Source organism: Emydura macquarii, unplaced genomic scaffold, assembly GCF_026122565.2.
Source record: "Emydura macquarii macquarii isolate MOO-44397 ecotype Brisbane River unplaced genomic scaffold, CSIRO-AGI_Emac_v2 contig_1253, whole genome shotgun sequence".
Classification (NCBI taxonomy): domain Eukaryota; kingdom Metazoa; phylum Chordata; order Testudines; family Chelidae; genus Emydura; species Emydura macquarii.
Window position 1 is genome coordinate 80354053 of NW_027131390.1, and position 20802 is coordinate 80374854.

Consider the following 20802-nt stretch of genomic DNA (forward strand, 5'->3'; position numbering starts at 1 on the left):
CAGTACCCGGAAAGATAGTGGAGCATATAATTAAGCAATCACTTTGCAAACACCTAGAAAATAATAAGGTGACAAGTAATAGTCAGCATGGATTTGTCAAGAACAAATTGTGTCAAACCAACCTAATAGCTTTCTTTGGCAGGGTAACAAGCCTTGTGGATAGGGGGAAGCGATAGATTGACTTTAGTAAGACTTTTGATACTGTCTCACACAATCTTTTTATAAACAAACTAGGGAAACACAGCCTAGTTGGAGCTACTTTGAGGTGGTTGAAGAACCGTTCCCAGAGAGTAGTTATCAGTGGTTCACAGTCAAGCTGGAAGGACATATTGAGTGGAGTCCCTCAGGGATCTGTCCTGAGTATGGCTCTGTTCAATATCTTCATAAATAATTTAGATATGGCATAGAGAGTACACTTCTAAAGTCTGCAGATGATACCAAGCTGGGAGGGATTGCAAGTGCTTTGGAGGATAGGATTAAAATTCAAAATGATCTGGACAAACTGGAGAAATGGTCTACAGTAAATAGGATAAAATTCTATAAGGACAAATGCAAAGTACTCCACGTAGGAAGGAACAATCAGTTGCAAGCATACAAAAGAGGAAATGACTGCCTAGGAAAGAAAGCAATCTGGGGGCCACAGTAGATCACAAGCTAAATATGAGCCAACAGTGTAACACTGTTGCAAAAAAAGTAAACATCATTCTGGGATGTATCAGTAGGAATGTTGTAAACAAGACATAAGAAGTAATTCTTCCACTGTACTCTGCATGGATTAGGCCTCAACTGGAGTATAGTGTCCAGTTCTGTGTGCCACATTTCAGGAAAGATGTGGACAAATTGCAGAAAGTCCAGAGAAGAGCAATAAAAATGATTCAGAGTCTAGAAAACATGACTTATAAGGGAAGATTGAAAAAACTGAGTTTCTTTAGTCTGGAGAAGAGAAGACCGGGGGAGGACATGATAACAGTTTTCAAGTACAAAAAAAGGTTATTAAAGGAGGAGGGAGAAAAATTGTTCTTTTTAACCTCTGGATAAGACAAGAAGCAATGGGCTTAAATTGCAGCAAGAGCAGTTTAGGTTGGACATTCAGAAAAATTTCCTAACTGTCAGAGTAGTTAAGCAATGGAATAAATTGCCTAGAGAGATTGTGGAATCTCCATCATTGGAGATTTTTAAGAGCAGGTTAGACAAATACCTGTCAGGGATGATCTAGATAATGCTTGGTCCTGCCTTGAGTGCAGGGCACTGGACTAGAAGATTTCTTGAGATCCTTCCAATCCTACGATTCTCTGATTATTTATTTTTATATGGTCCCATATTGCTGTACAGGCATAATTTTAAATAAATCAAAATAAATAAATATACTACATAATGAAACAAAAGTTTATTATAATCACTGCCTCTTATTTTTCCAATCTGTAATTTTAGAATTGTTTCCCTATTTTGTTAAGGAGTGTAGTATACACACAAGTTAAGAGTTCTTCACCTTTTGGTCCCTCCATCTGTAGATCTCAAAGCACTTGACAAGGGTGGGTAAGCATACATGCTGTTTCCTTATACAGATGAAATAACTCAGGCACTAAGGGATTATGTGACTTTTCCAAGGTTACATAGTAAATGAATGTTGACCCAGAGGGCCTTACCCCCTACCTCAAATAGTTGCCAAACAAATCACTCAGATTTTTCACCATCAAAGCTTTCCTCTCTTTAAAATGGGATAACAATAATAATTAGCACTTTCATAGTACTTTTTCACCTAGAGTTCTTAAAGCGCTTGACAAAGATCAGTAAACAAATATAAATAGCTCAATTTTACTGAATGTAGGCTTGACTGTTATTTCATTTACTCAAGTTTTATACCGGAGCCATTCCACTAACACAAAGAGTTCTTACAAGGGAAATTGACCCTATTTTATGCAACAAACTGAACAATTCTTAAATTTTGCAAGTAGAAAAGGTAATGTGTTTTTAGAACAGTTCTCCTGCAAGCCCCATATACTTTCAGACTATTATAATTTGCTTAGACAATGTGTCGAAAAATGATATTCTCCCTTGTTTTCTTTCGTAAACAATCTCAGCACACACATTTTTAAAGCTCCTGTTAAATGCTTATTTCTTAACGTGCTTTTATAATCTAGTGCTGTCTGTAAATCTAGTTTAATTGTATTTCAGATGGCAACAACCTTTCAAGTGGCTCTTCTTCAGGTAAATCTATCTGTTGTTATCCTGTTACTTCTTGTGTTCTGTGTCTATTATTTCAAGGTCTTACCAAGTTTTACATTACTCTGCCAGAAAGTAAGTCAAAGTTCAGCTCTTGCCACAGCTCTCTGAATACTCTTTTCAGCAAAACAGTAGCTACAACACTTGAACTATTAAATCTGATCTCAGCCTGATACAGCTGCATGAAGATAAAACCCAAATGTAGTGAAGGTTGTCAGCTTATTCTCACTTTACGTCCTGAAAAAACAGAGCATAGAAATCTATTTATCTAGAGGTGAAATAAATCATATGATGGAAATCTGTCTAGATGTCTGAATTAGTGTTTGGAACGTGACTTCATAAAGAGACCTTCCTCCTAGGGTTTTCATTTCATGGTCTTGCAGACAAAAGCAACGCTATCTATTTGATAAAGTCTGGTTATCTAGTTAAGGGTAAAGGCTGGGAACTTCTTGCAACCTTGAAATGATAAATAGAATAGATTCTCTCTCATATTTCAAGACAACTGAACTTTGTGGTAGAAGACACTAAGGGATAGTGCTAGCTGAATAATTCATTGCATATAATATTTATTGTGATGACTTTTTTCATTGAATAATTATTTACAAATAAATGTGTTCATTTTTTAAGTTAATTTGTGTCAAAGAAAGAAGATTACAGTAAGAAGCGATATTTTCTATTTGAGGGGAATAAAAATATGTACTTTTCCACCTAGCACTTTATATGACATGAGATGAATGGAGTTAAAGTTGACACCTAGTATAACTGGAGTCTCTTATAAATATGGCTTATCTTCCTTTTCACTGATTTGAAATTGGAAACGGGGTGGGATGGCGGAACCTAATATGCCTAGTAAACTTTTAATATTAGCAACAGGGAACAACATAATAAAAACTGAATAGACAGGTAGAGAGATAAAATAAACATATGCTTATAAACATAAACATATAAGCATTTATTAATGTCATAGGTCTGAAAGTGTCATCTGTATATTGTCAATGTGTTGAGACAAACACATTGTGTTGAGATAGCATAATATTCCCACATACAAGGAGGAATAAACAAGGCAGTTATTGTCCCAGAAACATGGACGCTACAGAAGAATTTAAAGTGGAATAAAAATTCAATTTAAAATTTCCCAGAAAAGGGAAATAGAGTAACACAAGTGCCAGAACTAAAAGTCCATGTTATAGAGTTACAGTCGATGAAGAAATACTCAGAGGAGGTAGCTGAGAATTAGTGGACGTTGGAGGGTCCTTTATCTTACTCTGGCTTCCAATCTGGCACCTGGAGATGCTTTCCTCTTCCTGTAAGGAGGGAGAGAAAAACAAAGCAAACAAAGGAGATAATTAGGGGACCAAGAAAATGACTCACGTGTGTACATGCCTCTATGTTTGCGTGTGTATAAAAAGAGGTGGGAAAAACATAGAAGTGATCATAACTATCACGCCTTATTCCCTGGTCTGGTAATCCTAGGGAAGGCAGAGGCTATGGTTTAAGCATATGCCTTAATGGCTATATGCAACATATTTCAATATCTATTACTTTGTCCAGGTAGTCAATGTTTAGGGATTTTATTCCTGAAAATAAATTGGTTCCTCTTGATTCTGAGTCTGTTGACATAACAAAACCCGTATACACTTAGTTGTATGAGTGGTTAGATGTTTTATTCCAGCCTGAAAGCAGGAGTTCAACTATAGCCTGCATCTGCATTTCTGATTAACTTGCATTTTGGAATGATTCCCTACATGCAATCATCAGAAAGTCCTTCTCCGAAGAGCAGTCCCTCTGCTGCTCTCACAAATAGGTCACTTGGCTCAGCTTCAGGGGAAGTCTGAGAAGACTTGCGTTATTGAGTAAATTTCTGGTCTGGATAGTCAGTCAGGGATGTTTATCAGGGAACTGTCTGGCCTGACCAGGAAGTACTGATGAAAGTAATGAAGTACTGGAAAGCAGGAAGAATTTTGAAGTGCTGTGATTATAAGAGCTGCTGAACAGATCCAGCTGTGGACAAGGTGATAACTATCACATCCTTTGTCTAAGAATCCTATTTATAAGGGGCCAGTTATTGTGATTATATAGCAGCCAGGCAGGCTGTTTTCATAACGTCCAAGGTTATATGGCCAGATCTGTCATTCACTCTGATCTGCTTATCACAAGTTTGGTCACAAATGATGCACATTATTGTTACCTGACAGCACCTGGACATGGGCACCCCATGGACATCTGCAGTATGGTTTTAGGGCTCTCCAGACCGAAAGAAGCTCTGACTTGTGCTAAGTAAAACCACTGACAACTCTCACATCTGACTCTGTTGTGCATAGGAGGCACTCTGGCACCTTTGAGGTCCTGTTTAGTATTTCTGGAGTGGGTCATCTAGAAAAGACCGACAGCTTAGGAGGAAGAAACACCACATTAAGTCCAGCCAAGTAGCCTGAGAGAGGTTCACTCTTCCTTCCCAGCTAGGCATTTTTATTCAAGCCTCAGAAATCATCTTTACAGGTTTGTGTATTAGAGAGTGAAAAAGAAACAAAGGCAGCATAGCTACCCGAGATACCACGTAACCTTGCTAAATACCTTTGGTGGAGCTGATACTGCCTCCCAACACATGTTGTTATGGGTGCCTTTTTGGAGAATGGAATGTTAAGGTAAGAGACCTGGAATGCACTATGTACTGAGAAATACTGAGCAGAGATACTGGGTTAAGGAAAGGCTTTCTTCATTCACCAGAAATTTCAGTGCCTTCAGCAAGTGTATTGAAATTGAGATATTCAGCCTTAGGCACATCTCTGACTCCGCTGCAATGAAAATGTTGTATAAGCAAATAAACATTTCTGCCTTTGGAGAATTTAGGAGCTATATAACTGGTGCCATCACCATAGTAAAGACCCTTGGGGCAATACTCAGACCAAACGTCATTACCATTCATTGATGCAGAACTTCAATGTAGGACACAGGCTTAGGAATTTCTTGTAACTTAGGTGCATGAGGTTACCATGGAAGCCCTTGTTCAGATCGGTTATTTTGCTGGAATGTCCTCTTTGCAAAGAGTAATTTACATCTTTGAGACTATCCATGAGAAGCGTCTGGAAAGTCATCAGATGATGTAGGAACATTAGTTTTAAAACATGGCAGGAACACCATCACTCTTGTGACATGAAAAGAGAACTTTTCCAGCTGCTCTGTATGTTTCCATTTAGCACCAATCCTAAGGTCTGAAGCCATTGGCCTTCTGTAGTTTCCTCTCTCAGGCCTAGGAAGGCTATGTCTCCCTAATCTCCCTATTTGACCCTTCGCACAGAATCAGACCTGAAATACAATTTTAACCATTCCGACATCCATGTCAGATCAGACAGCTGAAGGTTCATCATTTCCCAGATCTGAACACAATGCTGCAGCTCACTCTGTCCGCTATAATGCTGTGTCTTACGCTCATTTGAAAATTCTGTGGAGACAAGCTAAGTTAGGGTTCTCCACTAGCTGTTGGAGCTTTTTCTCATGATGCTTTAATCCAGGATTATGGAAGATAGCAGGCTTCCTTCATGTTGGACTGGAGACCATATTTTCCTCTGATGAAGAAGAGGTTTCTCAGTAATAATGATCCAGCCCATTCCAAGCACTCTGTGGACACTTAAGGACGGGTGTCAGGAAGCTTGGAAGCATGAGAAATTTCCACATGCCTTGGAGAGCTGTAGGAAGATCTCTGAGGCTGAAACCCCCTCAAGCTTGCCAGGAGCAGTATTTGATTAAATTACCCAAGCACCCAGAAAGGGAGGGTATGCTGAAGCAGAGGAAATTGTTCTATGATAGAAAGCCTTACTAGGAGCGGAGTGGACAGTCTGGATTACCTACAGTGATTCAGATCTCCTGCTCCTACTGTTGTTCTGTTGTAGGAACCATTGGGGAAGGAGGTGTGGAGGAAAAAGGTCACTATGAGGTCTTTTATGGCTGACTCATTGTCAGAGAAAAGTTCTGGATGCAGTCAGAAACACAGCAGTGCCCCAGGGCAATTTCTTCCTCCATGCAGCGCAGGCCGTCTGTGGAGCATGTGAAGCGAGAAGGGGATAAACGGCTGCAGCCCATAAGGAGGTGCTCCTCCAAGTGGGCAGTTGTAGGTCTGGTGAAAAAATCAGCAAAGAAGAGAAGCAAATCTATATTTATAGGGACTCCAATGACATTTAGACTTGAACTCTAGCTTTTCTCACCTGATGTCATGGAAAGGACGGAATACAAACTATACGTGAAAAATAATCTAGCTTCATTCCCAACTGATACATTTAAAGTAAAATGTCCATACTTATTAAAACAGATTATGGACAAAAGTATGAATCACTTGGCCTGGTTTTATACTTAGGGAGTTTACGCTGTGTAAGATGCCCCTTTACTCTTCTTCTGGGCCTCCCCACATCACTGCTTTCTGCATAAGGGAAAGTGGGGTATATGGTATTTCTCCTCACATTCCCCCATTCAGGAGGGCAGGCAGTGGGCAGAGAGGGGAAGGGAGTGGGCAGGACCTTGGATAACACTCTTACATATGTGCACATGTTGGTCAACTCAGCGGAGACAGCATGAAGAATGATGTAATCTGCTACCAGCATAGGCCAGTTGCGGATTACTTACTCACTGGAGCAAGGGGGGAAAGCAGGGATGGAACTGAGACTGGTTTCCTTCCCTGAACTGCTCCTGACATGGCCCATCTTTACTCAGCACCAGGAGGAAAGTGGCAATCTAACCATAATTCCTATAACAATTACTGTATGGAGTTTAGCATAATGCAATCTATAACTCCATCCAGGCATCTGGACCTAGGCTGTTTTCATTGGTAGTAGATGACAGAACGAGGAGTAATAGTCTCAGTTTGCAGTGGGGGAGGTCTAGGTGGGATATTGGGAAAAGCTTTTTCACTAGGAGGATGTGAAGCACTGGAATGGGTTACCTAGGGAGTTAGTGGAATCTCCATCCTTGGAGGTTTTTAAGGCCTGGCTTGACAAAGCCATGCCTGGAATGATTTAGTTGGGGTTGGTCCTGCTTTGAGCAGTGGGTTGGACTAGATGACCTCCTGAGGTCCCTTCCAACCCTAATCTTCTATGATTCTATGATTCAATGAACTTCACAGTAAACTAAATAATATTCAGTTAAATCTGAAATTATTTTAGTAGCATGAACTAATCAAAATTACCTCAATCAGCATACGTATCTAAAATAGAGGCTTCCTGCTTTACAAAAACAAAAGAATGCACCTGATCCTGAAGTCTCTGTGTAGGGAAAACTCCAACTGACACTTTTGTCTACATTGGGACTTTTGACCTGGGGCCATGAATGTTTGCATCAGGCTATGTTATGTTAGAATGCATTGTGCAACTCACACAATTATGGCTTGTCTTTCTGTTAGCTTCAGCTCCAATACTGCAGAAGGAATCTGAATTTTTTTTGTAAGGAACATTAAGCACAGTGTAGGGCTCATTGTCCAACTTTGAACATGAGTCACAATCCTCCCATTTTAAAGGATATTCTAGTTAAAAAGCAGAAAATGGGGACTTTAGCTTTTAGAGAATTTATTTCAGTTCAAAGAAGAAGAATAAAGAGATATTAATATGTGTTTTCTATTTCATGCCTGAAAGTCTTAGCAATGAGCAAAACTCGCGCTGTGTATTCTTTCCAGCTGAACTACAGTTAGACAGCTAAATCAGTAATGCAGTATAACATGATCATATTAACCTAGTGAAGCAGAAAAGACCATCTGTACCACCATGAATATGACTAAAATAGAGCGTGCCAGTAAAAAGCCTTTAACAGTATCTAATGCAAGGAAATCTTATGAATGGTATTTTAAAGGAGTACAATGTAATTGATGAAAAAGATTTATAGTAATTGTTTGACCTTCGATGTAATAAGCCTGCAAAATTGATTTATAAACTGCTTTGTAACTCAATTTCGTGTACATTAAAAAACCTATAAAATGATTTTTATGTACTTCACTAATTGTTAATTGTGGGCAATTTACTCAAGTATACATAATTTGTTAGGGGAAATATATAAGAAAGCTTTCAAAACAGCTCCCAAGATGCACTGTTATTGAATCCTGATTGCACAGATTGAAAACTGGCATATCCAACAGCTGTCCACATCATGTTTCTCTCTTGATTTATGCAATCGAGATTTTTGTGTATACAGTACACTGGATATGCATGAAGGTCTCCCCATGGCGTACAGTAGGTAAATCTCACATACCTTTCTTTAGTATTAAAAATCAGAAGTTAAATACTGACTGTATAGTACTTTAGTTTTCAAACTGAAATAAACTAAGCAGTACCATAATTTGCTCTGCATTAGCTATTGTGCATATGCTTCCCTGCAAGACATAACATTTCAAAACATTTCAGTATACTGTCTTTTGATGAATCAAAGCATGAGCAGACAAACCTCAGTGTTATAGATTAATAATAATTAACTAGCAACAAACACTATCAATCAAAAATGAGTGAAAACAATCAAAAACAAAAACCCTATCCCAAACGGAGTTTTTACCCCAAAAAAGGAGAAGTGTCAGAGACTCCATGACATCCACTACGGACTTCACTATTGCTATTGATTTAACTGAATAGGTGCTCAAATACTATGGTGATGGGTGGCAGTATAAAATCCAGAGAAAAATAGATAAATATTAATCAAACTGTTTATTCAATTAAATGTGGCATCTTTCATCTCTTTAATTATTTGATGTTGGTTTTTACATTATTTGACTAGCTGTTCAGGTAATTCGTGTTACTGTTTTCTCTGTATGTCACAGGCATTGGTGCTTCCCTTTGTTGGTTGGGTTACATGATACTTGAAATATTTGCTGTTTGTTTGTTTGGTGTTTTTTACAATTCTCCACCCACCCCTTGCCCTTGTCCATGCCTATGGGCATACCCACATTTCCTTTAATTAATCCATTTTATATACTTCCTCATCTACTTGTATTGTGGTGCATTATCATCCATTCATCATCATACAGCCTGCCTTGAGATGCAATATGTTATGCTTAGTTATGTATACATGTGCAAATGAATTGAAGGTATTTATGTTGCATGGGTGTAACAGAGAGTAAAATCTGATTCTTTTCTATTCATAAATGTCTAGAGAAAAAACACAATTTAAAGGTACACACATGAAATAGGTTTCTGTTAGACTGGGAACATGGTAAAACAAACTCAACTTTAGTTTTTCTGTCTGGAGAATTAGGATGTGTAAGTTTTCAGTTTAAGTTATAGAGTAAATAAATGGATTTCAATGAAATAGCAAAGATACATTTTAAAGTGAATGAAGTTTAATCTGACTATAAAAACACACAAATATGTTATTTAAGGACATGATTGTCTAGTAATGTGGCAATTAAATGTTATATCATGACTTTCATGGATTCATGGATTTTGTAAACCCATAAGGAACCATTAGGTAATCTAGTCTGATCTCTTGTAAAACAGGCAATGTATGCCACCTGGTTACCCCTGTACTGAGCACAAAAGTTTGTGTTTAGCTGAGGCCTAAACCTGTCTAAAGATAACTAAAGCAATACTACTTGTATATAACATTTCTTAATTGTGCATTCTCTTGCTAAACAGCACACACTATTAGATTTGTGTTAATAGATGACTTATGACTGGTGCTCCTATACATCATATTGGCATTGTGAGAGAAACTAAGATTTTGATCATAAGTAACTCATTCTAGTAATTAATCTTTTCTTGTTTAATTTATATCTAGGCAAACTTTTCGGATTCAAGTTACCTGGACTGAGACTCTTAACATACAGAAAGCAGTCTTTGCCACAAGAAGACCCTGATGCAGTGGTGGTAGTTTCATCTAAGCACAGTGATGACTCAGTGGCTATGAAGTGCTTTAAATCCCCCACAAAAGAAAGCTGTAGCCCTTCTGAAGTGGATGACACAAAAGCACTGATACAGCCCAGCAAATGTTCTCCTTTGGTTAATATATCAGGACCTCTTGACCATTCCTCACCTAAACGGCAATGGGACCGACTTTACCCAGACATGCTGCAGACAAGTACACCACTAACTCATTCCAGATCAAAGGAAAGCATTTGTAGTATAAGGAGAGCATCTTCAGTACACGATATAGAAGGATTTAACGTCCATCCCAAAAATGTTTTTAGGGACCGTCATGCAAGTGAAGGTAGGCTTGAAAATTAATAAATATTCTGTGATATACCTGAAGAGGGATTGTTCCATTGTTGTTTAAGTTATCACTATTCCTTAAAACTTAATATAACAGACTTTCCAAAGTCAATTAAAAATTATACTAAGAAAACAGTAAGGGCCCGGTCTTCTCACCCTTATTTATGTTGAGTACTACCTTTCTCCTGGGGTGGTAGCTTACATCATAGCACATAATGGAAATGTGGCAAAATCAGGGCCAGTGGTTGCAAAATTGCTGTAAACATTTAAAAGACAGGAAATGACTAAGTTAAAATTGCATGTGGAACCTTAATTCTGCCCCTTTCGGTCATATACATTACAATATGGTCTTTAATTATATGAAATGCTATTTCTCAGATAATAAGTATAACATCATGCAATTTTCATTATAACCCTTGACATCTGTATAATATTCTCCTTGTGATAATAGTCCAGTGTTGTTCACGGGTTTTTTTAACTGACACAGGGCCTGATATTTTTTACTGAGACTGGTACAAGTCAGCAATAACTCCATCGAAATCTATGGAGTTACACCAGTGTAAAATTGGAGCAAATGAGAGGTGATTCAGGACCTTTATATACTATACATTGTCACTTCCAACCAGAAGAATTTTCCATAGGTCTTTCCTTCTGAGCTAGTCACTTCTAGTCACTCAAAGAGTTTCAGGAGAGTGGGCTCTATAGTTTCCAGTGCCAGGAGTGAGGAAGTTTGAGAGACCCAGGAGCAAGAAAATCTTGGAGAAAGAAGTTTGTGGGCCCTGGGAACTGGGGGAACCTTTGAAATAGAAAATGGGTTTGCATGGAAAACACTAAGCCCCATCGCATAAAGTTTTCAATGACACTGGCATCCACAAAGGGACTAAGACTTTGTGACACTAAGCATTGCAACACAACTTTTAGGCACCTAAAAAAGCATAGGAACAACACTGCAATCCACCAAGCCTGAGTTAGGTACCTAGGCTCCTATATAAAAAATGGGGAGAAATAGGTACTTTGAACTACAATCCACAAGGCCAATTCACTAAGCTAACCACTGGGAGAAGCCAACCAGAGGGATGTATACAAAGCTCCACCCTTCCCTTTGTGTTTGGCTCGTCAGTCTGGACTGCCAGGAGGCACCTATCTCTCTATATTCATTATGGAATATAGGCATTTGGCTGCTTAAGTTGCATGTGGGGCCCAAAATAAAGCAGGAGGAGGAGGAGATCCTTCCTTATAACTTTTGGCCTAGTGAATAGGGTACTCACCCAGGAGACCCCTGGTTCAAGTCCCGCTTCTACTGAGGGAAAAGAATTTGAATAGGAATCTGTCACCTCTCAGGTGAGTGCCCCAACCACTGGGCTATGGGATATTTGATGTGTGGCTTCCTCAGTCTCTCCTGTTGAAGTTGTTCCACTTTAATTAAATAGTTGAATAATTACATATGAATTGGGCCAGTGAAAACATTAGAATGACTCGATAGCCTATAAATCCAAATCCTACTCACCTTATTCACAAACTAAGGCAAGCAGGATTTGACACAACATTTTTTTTCTGGGCACCCAATCCAGATGATTTTGACACATTGCATGTACTGTAGCTAGAGCATATAAAATCCTAAGTCAAGGTCATCTGCAATCATACAAGGACAAATTTTGTGGTCCTAATCGAGCAAAACTTCTGGCCCAAGGAGGCACATTATTGAGGCTAATACATTTCCTTTCACTATTCCATGTGAATAAAGATCCTTCATAATTAGGAATTTTACACAAACAATTAAATGTCCTGATTGAACCCTGAAATGTAGCCTTCAAATTTAAAATATTTTTACACTTCCTCAATCTTAAATATTAATGGAGCCTGTTTAATAGGATTCTAACAGAGCTAGAATAAGGTCATTTAGTTTGCTGGTAACTGAACTAATCCAGCTGGGTTCAAATTTGTTTACCATAGAAGGCAAGGCTAATTGAGAGTACCAATTATGTCATGTCATGTGGCCCAGCTACCTATCTATATATACTTCAAAAATACTGAAACTACAGTTATCAACTTGTTTTAAAATGCAGTTCTATGCTGAAAAGTGGCTCACTAAGAATGGAAGAGTGACTTTCTAAATTCATTTGAGTGTGGTTCACTGGTTTCCATATCAAATTTACTCTGTATGAAAGTAAAAAGCCAGAGGAAGGCTATATTAGCTACCTGTCCTACCCTCCAGCTAAAGATAAGTTCTTTACGTTTCAAACACCAGCACCATTATTATAACTTCTGCAGGCAATTTAGGCCTTCAGCTACACCTGGGCAACCTTAGTGTCTTCAGATTATGTCCTCAGTAACACCTGTGCAACCTACCAAAGGCTGGGTTTTTGAACAGGTGTGGTTGAGGTCCTAATTTAGCTTGCAGAATCTGTATTACTATTGATGATGCATGAGAGAAAAATAATCCAGGCAGCTGGCAGCTAGAAGAAAAATGGGCTTAGTCCTGGGGTGTGCCAGACCTTTTGTGCTCCCTAAGTCCTATGCTATATCACCCCAGATGCTAACAGCCCACTAGCCATGTATGCCAATGGGGATTCATGCTCCAGACATGCCATATTTATCCAAGGGCCAAAAGCAGGTAGAACACAGTCAGCTCCCTGCCAGGTATCTGTCATGGCAGTTTTCCCTCCACTTGGGCTGCTCCCATGGCCTAATGGGGCTGGAGCAGGGGCTGAGGACCTGACCCATGGTTTTACATATAGATGAAGCCTTTTTGGTATGGAAATCAATGAGACTCAATGAATATGGAACCCTACCTTTACAGTAACAAAGTACTTTTACAAAGTAACTTTTCAGTGGAGAACCACCACATGTGAATATTGCCTTATCTTTATGTTATCACAAGTGCACTACATTTTTGAAGAATACTGTTCTAATACAGTAACTAATAGTTTAAAAACTATGGTGCTCCATTCTGCAATGAAACCAACAAGTAAGGGTTATTTGTAAGGCTACAAAATCAGGCCTTTGGGAAATGCAAAATTTTTAAATAAATATTTGATAACCTCTAAATGGGAGAAAGGGCGTAATTGCACATCATTGTAATTTTGTGAAAATGGTCTACCTGCTCAGTGCTGAGGTTTCGCTTAACAAAAATCAGGCTTTTATTAGTGAAAATTAGATCTTTTTTATTGATGAAAATGGAACTGGTCTTTTTCTTGAGCAGAAGCTGCCAGATTTGTAAAATTTTGAATCTTGGAATTCAAAATTTTATATGATCAAAGTCAGTTCTCATTGTGAAATTTCTAGTTTGTGCATGTTTTGACATGAAAATACCATGCATAAAAATCTCACTAAAATGTGAATTTTTGCATGCTTGAAACCTCCTGGAATGAAATTACAAAAATTTTGCCTTTCTCCTACCCCAGAATATTCACTGTTTCTTCCAACCCTGTTAAAAACTTGAAGAAAATAACATGACATATTTTCCTCTAAGTAAATCTTGACAGAAAATCCAGTCTTTTTTCAGCACAAGTATTTTAGCTCTCATCTTTAACTATTCATCTACTTTAAAAACATTTTCCTCCTGTAATATGGTAGATTGTTTTTCTGAGTCTCACAAATTCTGAAACTGCTTCTTCAGTCATTAGATAAATAACACTGCCATTGAAGACAATGGATATTTTGCTAGCCTAAAGACTAAAGGATCAGGGCCAAAATATAACAATTCTCATTTAGCCCTAATATTATAATCCTTCAGTTTTGGAGGATCCAAACTAGGGGGCTGATCCAAAGCTCAAAAAAGTCTGTAGGAATATTTCCATTCACTTTAAAGGATTTGGAATAGGTCCTATAGCCTACATATTTAAAGATATTTGTAGGTACCTAAAGATGTACATGGGCACCTAGACCCAGCTCTGTGAAGGGATTTAGACATTGTGATGCTGAGTATCCCAGTGCCTAACTTTTAGGCATCAAGAAAATCACAGGAACAACTGTGCAATCCACAAAGCTGAATTAGGTACCTAGACACTTTTCAAAATCTCACTGGAGTGGGGTTACCAAGAAATACTTAGGTGCTGCAACACTGCACCCCTGAGGTTGGTGGCCAGGTTGTTGTAAAATGAAAGGGGAGAATTAGGCACTTAAGAACAGGATTCACAAAAGCCAAAAAGGTGATCGGGGAACCACTCAAACTAGCCAATAGGAAATGCTGAAAAGAGTGATGTGGCCTAAGAGCCACCACTCCAAATTAGTCAAGTGCCTACGTGTGGGCCAGAGGGCCCATGTCTCCATTTGGGATTCACAGTCTTGGACCTTCTCCTGGAGTTAGGCATCGAAGTCAGAAAAGAGGAAGAGGAGGAGCTGGTGCACTCTAACACAAAGCCCAGTGGTTAGACCAGTCACCCAGGACGTGGGAAACTCAAGTTTAATTCCCCTTCTGCCTAATTTGGAGCAGGGACTTAAAATTGGGTTTCCCACCTTTCAGGAGCATGCCCTAACCACCGGGCTTTGGAGTAGGTATCTCGCAAGCTCTCCTGTTGAAGCTATTCCAATGTGTACAAGTAGTTTAATATTCATTGGAGCAGGAGGGACTGGAAACTGGGTCTCTCACATCCCACATGAGTATCCTAACTAGTGTGCTAGAAATTATGAAGGGGAGCAGAGGGAAGGGAAGGAGAGAAGCACAAGCACCTCCACCTCTGGCCATTTTATGTAGATTTAGGCATGCCTGGAGCTGTATGGGACACAAGAGGCAATATAGGTGGGGGAATACCTAATCTTTGAATCCTGCTGGGGCTTAGACACTTGGTGCCTTGAGGTAGCTGTGTGCCTTCCCAGCTGCCAAAATTTAGGTGCCTGAGGGCAGATTGGCATAGGCTCTGGGAGGTTTTCGCCTTCCTCTGAAGCATGGGGGCACGGGCCACTTGCTGGTGGATTCTCTGTAGCGTGAAGTCTTTAAATCATTATTTGAGGACTTCAATAACTCCGTCTTATGTGAGGGGTCTATTACAGAAGTGGGTGGGTGACATTCTATGGCCTGCGTTGTATAGGAGGTCAGACTAGATGATCATAATGGTCCCTTTTGACAGTATAGTCTATGAGTCTATGAACTTTAATGGTGGAAACTTAGGTGTCTAGTGACTTTAGGCACCTGCAGGGTGGCAGCTGCATAGGGATTTTGTGAATGCTGGTGCTGCCCAAATGTTGGATTTAGGAGACAAAAGGGGCATTTAGATGCCTATGTCCCCCTTGTACCTATCTGCATCTTTGGGTGCCTAAATACCTTTGCAAATCTGGCCTTATGGTGCTTATTTAATTAAAATTTGCGATTTGCCACTTCATGGAAAGATAATTTTGTCTTCAAAGTGCAGTGCTGGAGGAACAACCTCAAAATCGGCATGTTGAGGGGAAAATGTATTGGAATTTTGCTACTGAGGTAAGACATAGGGTGGAGATCCTTCACTGCTCTGAATTGTCATAGGTCCATTATGGAGTTATAATAGTTGACAAGAGCAGAGCATCTACCCCATGAGTTGTAAAGGTTATCGAATATAATTACTTAATTATCAAAATGATTTAATCTTAATTGGAAGTCAAATTGATGCAAAAATATGGTAATTCCAGTCAAATACGTATTTTCAACCAATATATTTTGTGTTCTCTGATGTAGATTTTAGTTTTCTTTTTTTTTTTCCTCTTCTCTTCTTTATTTTTTTTATGCTGAAAACCAGACAATGGTCGCAATGTCAAAGGTAATGTATAAGTATAAAAGGTACCACCCAGTGCTTCAGCTGCCACACTCTTTGGCATGTTAATTTGCCTGCTGTATGAACTGTACAAATGCACCATTCTCCTGCTGACCTCTATAGGGACAGGTGCATTACTGAAATGATCTTTCTTTTAGTTTGTTGGAGACATAATTAATACCTCAGCTATAGCCACGACATTAGCTACCACTCCTTGGAAGAAGTGAAAAAATGATGAAATAATAATTACACTCGTTCGTCTTAAATGTTCGTTAACAAAAAAGAGAGAGAGAGATTTACCTAATTCAATGCTGCAGACCTTATGCAGGCAAAACTGTTATTGAAGCCACTGGGAATTTTGTCTATGAAATGAGTGTAGAATTGGATCCTTAATGAACAATCAATGGTTATGAGACATTTAATGCTTTTCAGTTATCATCTTACAAGGAAAGAAAATTAAATAATAATCAGGACCCATGTGGCAGTCTCTTCATTTATTCCTCTTTTGTCTCCTTAAAACTAGTTTCACGCTCCTGGATGGCAGGGGGTATGATTCCAAGCTTACTGTAGTCTTACAATGTGCATGCATGAACTTCATTGCCAATTCCACATTGAAATAACTCTTAATCATGTACATCAATATTCAAAATTAATTTCTATTCACCAGAAAAATGACAGGAAAAGGTGGCTAAGCTGTGCCTTTTATATGCAATTTGGATTTAATTCCCTATCGCCTTCTTCTACTTCTGGAAAACACTTCTTGCACAATGCTTCAGACAAATTAATTCAATTGCACTATTTGTAACTAATTATGAGAACTGTTTGGTTCGTGATTTCATGCATGCTGCAAAAGTTTGTGGTAAAATGTCTCCTTACTAAACTGCATGTAGTGCATGAGCTAAATTCTGTAAGCAGTTCATCATCAGTGGATTATTAAATCACTACATTCGCTTCTTGTGTATGTCAGCAGAGTTTTAAATATAGTGCAGTGTCTTTTTTCTGTAAAACAATTTTTGTAAGTGAATTTATTGCTGGTGAAAGATGATGGACTGACATCAGAGGACAGTGAAGTCCTCAGTTAACCTACAGAACAGGTACAGCACAAGCAGTGACAGTGCAACACTGCCCCACCAATGTGCCTCACACCTGATCTAGGGGGATTTCTTGAGGTGGGGGAGGGATATTTCATTTTTCATGTTTATTCAGTCCCTGGCCTTTCTGCTGAAACTGTCCACAATTAGTGTCAGCTGTGGTGGTATTTGGATTTTTTCTTTTGTTTTTTCCTCTCCCTGACATGGACATCTCTTTACTAGAAAATAAATACAGAGCAGATCACAGTTCGGGAATAATTTGCAGTCACTGCAAACCAGACACTTGGGATTAAACCACTAATGTCCTCTAACCAAGTAACATTATTAACTCATTGTCAATAAAATATTTTAAACCTTGTAATATCTTTTTTTAAGCCAAAGGATAAAAAGGAAGATTTTAGTCTAGTGTGCAAATGAAAAAGGTACTATTGTATCCTAGCCTGTGATATTAATACTGCAGAGGGGAAATCACTAAATATCTAGTGAATCGCTAGTCAAAGATCTAGTCAAAGAAATAAAGCCATTTCTCAGAGAGGGTTAATTGATTTGATCTCTAAACTTCTTTACAGTTCTCCAGTACCATTCCCCTCTTTAAAAAAAATTACTCTGTACCAAGCACATTTTTTGGCTCCCAGACCATTTTTATAAGATGAGTGTAGAGTAACGATCAGCTATACAGATTCAAATGCCTCTGTGCAGTATTGGAAAGTAGTGATGGACGTCCATTTAATGGACATCCATTTCATGAAGAGTTTGAGTTGTGGTTGTTTTAGAACAACTATCATGAATCTTATTAAAGTAATACAAGACTCTGAAATGTATATGGAATATGTTAGGAAGTACTATTTCTCTCAATCATTTTTTTGAGAATGACCATTTTAACAGTACTTCTTGAAAATTAGAGCACAGGTATAAGAGGTTTTTCAGAAACATTCCAGAATATTCACAAGTCAAATCCTAAGCCCCTTATTCAGAAAAAATGAGGTAGGGACCTTAGGTTTTGGTCTATTGTTGGGGCCCAAAAAGACAAGATGCAGACCAAGAGTTAATGAAAACTTCAATTCAATAAACAGTTCTAAAATTTTTTTAGTAGTTTTACATACGGTTCATTGGATCAAATTAATCCCGGGTGTGTTTCTATTGGCTCTAGTGGAGTTGTACCATGGATTAATTTAACTAACTGTATTTTTTTTAAACCTGCTGATTCCTTAGAACCAGTTATGAATCTAATTTTATTTAGAATCTCTGTACTCTGGACCATTGCTAGCTGATACTGGAGCATTATAGAAGTGGATCAGATTATAACATTAGCCAAATGACCATAAGACAAATTACATAAATAAAACACAATCTGTTGAGAATGCAGTAATGGTAAATTGGTCCTCTCTGGAGTAGACTTCAATACCCAACATGAGAATGAGATTACTGATTAAAAACTCTTTGGTACCATTTTCTGACCCTATTATATTCCTGGTCACATGTATGAAAAAAAGAGATTTAGAATCTGTATGCAAATAAAGACACAGCAGGCATTAAGTACCAGGGTTTCACAATAGATGCATCATGCTAAGGGACCTAGATGTCATATTTGATTAATTAAACCAAGCAATGAAGACAAACACAGGTTATAAAATACCTTAATAAGATAGATAAATCCTTGGTTTTAGTAAAATCACTTCAACCTTTTGCATTTAAAATTACTACCGTTTCTCCATCTCCACTGTAATTATTTGGAGATGGATGTCAAATAATTTTAAACCATATCTGCACTGAGCTAATTGACTATTGTATAAAATACCTGAAATGATCTAATTAGCAGGAGTTGGAAAAAGGGCAAATATTCAAATAATATTACCAAAATATGCTCAGCTTTTATAATTTATGATTTTACAGACATAAGCAACAGATGTGTGCTTAACCAGTAATAGCAAAATAACTTTGTGTCTTGGCTGTTCGATGAGTCACAAGGCTGAAGATTAAATGCTCTTGAGCACAAAGGCAGAACAGCCATTCCTGTACAAAATCAGTTCCCGTGCCCTTCTATCACTTTTATAAATAAAGTAAGGACACTATATTTCCAACCTATATTGTGACGCAGCAAACCTGGCTGGTTCAGAATTTTTAGGGATAGATGTACACAGCTTCCATGGACATGATTTATCCATTGACTTAATGAACAGAACTGTAGGCTATGGACAAAGGGAATTATGTCTACACATCCAAGAGCAAATTTGACCCTTCTTAGCCAGTAAAAGTCCTCTTTTTATATAGTCCTTTTTATTATAAACAAATATTAGATTAACTGCTTTAGATACATGTTTCTGTGGTTCATCAGCTAAACATTGTGGACAACTTTAATTCACGCCATTTGTCAAATAGTAAATATGCTTTCCAATTTTTAGGGCCTTTTAATCATATCAAGTCAAGTCTATTGGGATCCACATCAGATTCAAACCTCAACAAATACAGCACCATCAACAAAATTCCTCAACTCACCCTGAACTTTTCAGATATCAAAAATGAAAAAAAGTCTTCATCGCCTCCTTCTTCAGAGAAAACAATTATTGCACCCAAGGTGAAAGATCGAACGCACAATGTAACAGAGAAGGTTACCCAGGTAAGATCTGGTCTACAATCCAATATTTTTTGTTCTCTATATTTTAATTCTATTAAATTCATTTTTCACATTGTTTATTCTGAAACCTTGTTCATCATGAATGATATGGATGTTTCCAAAACATTTTGAATTATCGGGGTTCGTGCTTTCTAATTTAATTATTCTCCATGCCAGTCGTAAAAGGGATGGTTTTGTTGATATTACTAAGCTTCTCCTAAAATTCCTTATTATACTCCAAAGTGAAGTAAATAATTAAAAACTTTTTACCATTCAGTGATTGTGGGATGGTACTCTGCTGTTTATCATGTTTTTGGGCATTTATTTTATTGCAGCCCAGTGTCCACAATGACTCTACATCAGTGATTCCTGACAGTACCGGCTGAATCAATACATGACTTTTTTTGTGTAGCTTTTCATTCTGTGTCCTTTTCCTCAGCCAACTTTCTGAACTGCTGACAGCGTGAAGTACGATGTAGTGGTAAATGATATGTGATTATGCTGTTGCTATTGGTGTCATAACTATGCCCCCCAATTTATGTTCCAGTTCCTTGTCTTTTCATAATACTTTTCTCTGTGGATAACTTTTTCACACACATATACAAAAATAGCTGTCAAAATGAGATATGAATGCCTTGGACTTCATTTTTACAATTTGGGCAAAAGCAAACACCGCATCCGTTGTCCACTGCTTTTTAGAACATGGCTTCCATCTGCATGCATACAAATATATGCTGGCACCTTTTGCTTGTTAGCATCTGTGTGTGCCTGTGATAACTTCTGTCAGCGGCGTAACTGAAGCCAAGTTGAGCTCTCTGAAAATTTGGCCCATTTTGAAGGACATTTGTTTTAATCTGCTGAAAAATGTACACAAAGCAAATCTGTCTGGTATAGGATAGGCCATACCCTAACAAAAATGTGTACAGTAGACAAAGTCTAGCAAACTGTAACATAAACATTAATGGCTTTTATAA

General features: G+C 38.2%; 1 protein-coding gene across 1 annotated transcript in view; it reads left to right on the top strand.

Moving 5' to 3' along the window:
- KCNH7 (potassium voltage-gated channel subfamily H member 7) overlaps positions 1-20802 on the top strand; it is a 312240-nt gene that overhangs the window by 198998 nt on the left and 92440 nt on the right. Inside the window, exons 4-6 of the mRNA XM_067549879.1 lie at positions 9967-10395; positions 16109-16129; positions 19617-19831. Coding sequence (XP_067405980.1) covers positions 9967-10395; positions 16109-16129; positions 19617-19831 — 665 coding nt within the window. The remainder of the gene's footprint in view (positions 1-9966; positions 10396-16108; positions 16130-19616; positions 19832-20802) is intronic.